Source organism: Elephas maximus, chromosome 3 (genome assembly GCF_024166365.1).
Source record: "Elephas maximus indicus isolate mEleMax1 chromosome 3, mEleMax1 primary haplotype, whole genome shotgun sequence".
In the NCBI taxonomy this organism is placed as follows: domain Eukaryota; kingdom Metazoa; phylum Chordata; class Mammalia; order Proboscidea; family Elephantidae; genus Elephas; species Elephas maximus.
Window position 1 is genome coordinate 188,168,665 of NC_064821.1, and position 5,220 is coordinate 188,173,884.

The 5,220-nt window shown below is 40.3% G+C and overlaps 1 protein-coding gene across 1 annotated transcript; it reads right to left on the reverse strand.

The window, feature by feature from the left end:
- Positions 1 to 3,726: 3,726 nt before the first annotated feature.
- LOC126073644 (small proline-rich protein 2G-like) lies at positions 3,727 to 3,960 on the reverse strand. Its single transcript, XM_049880529.1, has one exon. The coding sequence runs from the start codon at positions 3,958 to 3,960 to the stop codon at positions 3,727 to 3,729; it is 234 nt and encodes a 77-aa protein (XP_049736486.1).
- Between the last annotated feature and the right edge of the window lie 1,260 nt (positions 3,961 to 5,220).

The following is a 5,220-nucleotide window of genomic DNA, read 5'->3' on the forward strand; positions in this document are numbered from 1 at the left end:
GCAGCCACTGTGTCAATCCATCTCTTTGAGGGTCTTCCTCTTTTTGGTTAACCCTGTACTTTACCGAACATCATGCCCTTCTCCAGGGACCAATCTCTCCTGACAACATGTCCAAAGTATATAAGACATAGTTTCGCCATCTTTGCCTCTAAGAAGCATTATCGTTGTACTTCTTCCAAAACAGATTTCTTCATTCTTTTGGAAGTCCATGGTACAGATGATATTCGTCACCAAGACCACAATTCAAAGCCATCATTTCTTCTGTCTCTGTTATTTATTGTCCAGCTTTTACATGCATATGATTCTATTGAAAATAGCATGGCTTGGGTCAGGAGCACATTAGTCTTCAAGGTGAGATCTTAGCTTTTCAACACTTTAAAGAGGCCTTTTGCACAACATTTGCCCAATGCAATGCGTCTTTTGATTTCTTGACTGCTGTTTCCATGAGTGTTGATTTTGGATCCAAGCAAAACAAAATCCTTGACAACTTCAATCTTTCCCATTGATCATGATGTTGCTTAATGGTCCAGTTGTGAGGATTTTTAATTTCATTATGTTGAGGCGTAGTCCATACTGAAGGCTGTGGTCTTTGATCTTCATCACTAAGTGCTTCAAGTCCTCTTCACTTTCATCAAGCAAGGCTGTGTCATCTGCATAATGCAGGTTGTTAATGAGTCTTCCCCCAATCCTGATCCCCCACTCTTCTTCATATAGGGCAGCTTCTCAGATTATTTGCTCAGCATACAGATTGAATAGGTATGGTGAAAGGATACAACCCTGACTCACACCCTTCCTGACTTAAATATACTCAGGATCACCTTGCTGTATCTGAACAACTGCCTCTTGTTCTATGTACAGGTTCCTCATGAGCACACTTAAGTGTTCTGAAATTCCCATTCTTCCCACTGTTATCCATAATTTCTTACAATCCGCACAGTCAAATGCCTTTTCCTAGTCAGTAAAACACAGGTAAACATTTCTGGTATTCTCTGCTTTCAGCCAATATCCATTTTACATTCAGCAATGATATCCCTGGTTCCACATCCTCTTCTGAATCTGGCCTGAATTTCTTGCAGTTCCCTGTTGATATACTCCTGCAGCTGCTTTTGAATGATCTTCAGCAAAATTTTACTTGTTTGTGATATAAATGATATTGTTCGATAATTTCTACATTCAGTTGGGTCACCTTTCTTGGGAATCGGCATAAATATGGATCTCTTCAAGTCAGTTGGCCAAGTAGCTGTCTTCCAAATTTCTTGGCATAGACAAGTGAGCACTTCCAGCACTACATCCATTTGTTGAAACATCTCATTTCATATTCCATCAATTCCTGGAGCTTGTTTTTCTCCAATGCCTTCAGTGCAGCTTCTACTTCTTCCTTCAGTACCATCGCTTCCTGATCATATGCTGCCTCCTCAAATGGTTGAACATCCACCAATTCTTTTTGGTATAATGACTCCGTGTATTCCTTACATCTTGTTTTGATGCTTCTTGCACCATTTAATATTTTCCCCATAGAATCCTTCACTAGTGCAACTCGAGGCTTGAATTTTTTCTTCAGTTCTTTCACCTTGAGAAATGCCGAGTGTGTTCTTCCCTTTTGGTTTTCTATCCCCAAGTCTTTGTGCATGTCATTATAGGACTTCATTTTGATTTCTCTAGCCGCCCTTTGAAATCTGTTCAGTTCTTTCACTTCATCAATTCTTCCTTTTGCTTTAGCAACTTGATGTTCAAAAGCAAGTTTCAGAGTCTGTTCTGACGTCCATTTTGGTCTTTTCTCTCTTTCCTGTCTTTTTATTGACCTCTTGCTTTCTTTATGTATGATATCCTTGATGTCATTCCACAACTCATCTGGTCTTTGGCTATTAGTGGTCAATGTGTCAAATCTATTCTTGAAATGGTCTCTAAATTCAGTTTAGAGCAACTTGAACTTGCATATGAGCAACCGATGGCCTATTCCACAGTCGGTGCCCTGGTCTTGTAACATAAGCACTTATAAATCAAGCTACACAGCAGCACTAACTTTTCAAAGCTAAATAAATATTATAAACTCCATTACTTTCTTAATCTGGGTTAGAACACTCAAAAAATTAATTTCAGAGTTGAACAAAAATGACAGGACCTTGACTTTTTGTCTGCTGATGGAGTAAGAAGAGCAGGTGAGACCCATGAAGATGAGGCAGACACAGGCTTTTTGGAGCCTTGGTATTTCCCTTTCTTCAGGACTATCCATGCTTAAGAAATATTCTGATTTCATGTAGAAACTCCCACTAATTCCAAAAAGCTGTTTATCTACCATGTTACTTAAAAAAGTGAAGTGAATTAGAAAAGAAAGAAGGTCATAGCATATGAAAGGATAATAAAGTTTAAAAATGTTGTTTCCTAGAGTAGTCATGTCTAAGCTTCTTTCTTTCTCGAGCAAATGCAGTGATGACTATGATCTGCTGCTGCTAATGAACTACCATTTATTGCATGCTAAATCTGGGTCAAGGCCCCTGAATGGCATAAATGGTTTGACTTCAACTACTATACTGAGAAGTAAGGGTGGTGAGACTTCACTTCACATACTTTGGCATGTTATCCGGAGGGACCAGTCCCTGGCAAAGGACATCATGCTTGGCAAATTAGAGGGTCAGCAAAAAAGAGGAAGGCTCTCAATGAGATGGATTGACATAGTGGCTGTGATAATGGCATCAAATATTGCAACGATTGTGAAAGTGGTACAGGACCAGGCAGCGTGTCATTCTGTTTGTACATAGGGTCACTACAAGTCAGAACCAACTCAATGGCACCTAACAACAACAACAATTCACATAAATGTTGTTAGTTTGAATCCACTCAGCGGTACCATGGAAGAAAGTTCTGGTAATATGCTTCCATAATGATTATAGCTGAGAAAACCCTATGTAGCAATTCCACTGTGTAACATATGGCGTTGCCATGAGTTGGAATCAACTCAACCGCAAGAGGTTTTTAGTTTGTTTCTTTGTTTGTATAATTCTGGGTCAGGTTTTCTGCCAACAAAGTTACAGGCATTATTCAATTTTATATCTAAGACAGATTCGTGATCTAAATATTATTTTTCCCACTTTGCAGTAGAGAAAGTAAAATCCTGAAGGGTTAAATAATTTGTCCCCCAAATCAAAGAGTAATTAAAAAAAATAACAAGGGTTCAAAATAATATAATCTTTGATGTGATCCAAAATTCAGGTAACAGTGATTGTGAAAGTCTGGTTATTGGGATCAAAGAAGAATAGAAAGGAACTAAAATTATGGCATAATATTGCTAAGAAAAGTAGGATTGAAAAAGAAATAAAACATTTATCCCATCTCAAAACATGTACTTTATTCAGGAAGTGAAAAGAAAATTACAATTGACCAAGTGATAGAAATCCCTGCCCAGTTTACAGACACAGAAGACATCAAGTGAATTATCTGATGGGACCAGGGGAGTGTGCCACTGTTCTTCCTTTGAAGTGCTGGGATCCTGGCAGAGCTGAGGACTGCCCTTTCTCAGTTACCTCCTGGAGAGTAGCAGTAAAACAGTGTAGCAAAAAAAAAAAAAAAAACTTCACTTGTTGGGAATCATCACAGGAAGATCATGGACTAATGGATAGAGAAGCTGTGTCCATGGCTGGCTTTGAAGAGAAGAGGAAGGTGGAGTTGCGGAAGGAGTCTGAGCCAATTGTCCTTATCCTTTCATGATCCTGATGAATCCTGAAGCTGTTACTTGCTCTTAGGAGGACACTTCTGCTGACAGGGTTGGTACATCTGTGTAGGAGGGCATTTCTGCTGACATGGCTGAGGTGGGCACTTTGGGGGTGGGCATGGCTCAGGGCACTTTGGAGGTGGACATGGCTCTGGGCACTTTGGAGGTGGACATGGCTCAGGGCACTTAGGTGGGCACACCACAGGAGGTGGTTGGCAGGGCTGCTTGCACTGCTGCTGTTGGTAAGACATCTTTCTGGAGACTCTGGAAATCTGAAAGAAATTAGATGACAGTGTTCACAAGAAGGAACTTCTACAGACAGAGAAGCCAGAGCTTATTTCATTCCACTGGATATCACCTCTCCATTCTCTGAGATATGCTATTATCTCTTAACTCTGTTTTTCATAACTTTCTGCCTTCTCCTCTCCAGCCAGTTACTTCACTAGCTCTGGGAAAATTCTCTGTCTTCTAAAGCAGCAACTAATGATGTTTACATGAAAATAACATCTCCAAGAAAGCCAGTCACAAGTTCTGAAATCCTGAGCAACCTCATAAGGAATTCCTAGCATTATTTCTTACAAGGCTTCAACACATGGGGAAAGAGCAAGCAACTGTTCAGGGAGAATTCAATGACTTTAGAAATCACAGCAGAATGGACTCAAAAAGAAATGGAAAGGAAAAAAAAATTACCTTGTACTCTTCTTCAAACCAAAGCTTTTCTATTAACTGCTTTTTCAGTCTACCAGAACCAAGTCAAAGCAGTATATCCTTGTATCATTATGCTCCAATTCACAATTTTCATCAATTAATGGCATAAACCCATAATGCTAACTTTCTTCACACCAAATTTTCTGTCTTCAGATTCAGTTCAAATATTTGATAGCAACCAATAAACAGAAGAACTGAAGAAATCAGACTTACCAGGTTCTCCAAAGTAGATAGGGAATCAAATATCAGGAGGCTGCTAACCTTGCAGCAGAGGACCTCTTTATGTAAGGGATTGCTGCCCCACCCAGGGGGAAGTGGAGCTACCTAAAACTGGGCTGGTCCGAGAATTTCCTAACCAAATAAAAATCCAACCCTAACTGGCTGGACAGGGACTCTAATAACAGGAAGCATCCTGCTTCCAGATCTCCTCACTGGAATAAGTGGCCATGACTCAGAGGCCCTGCCTTAGGGACAGTTTCAGTAACTTACAGCAGTGGGAGAGTTTAGGGAATTCTCTAACTGGTGTCCAAAGCCTCTTTTTCTTGACTGAGGACAAAGACCCTTTCTTATCCTTCGCCTTCCCTGCATCACAAAACTGCCTTCCCTGTTCCACTTTAGCTGATTGTCAATTTGTTATATATTCTTGAGTGAAAAAAGCCTGACTACCTGGGAGCCTGGAAACCTTGTGACACCTTTCTCATTACCCCAGTATCAGTTGCCATCCAGTCAGTTCCAACTCATGGCGACCCCATGTGTCAGAATAGAACTGTGCTCTATGGGGTTTTCAATGGCTGTGATCCTTC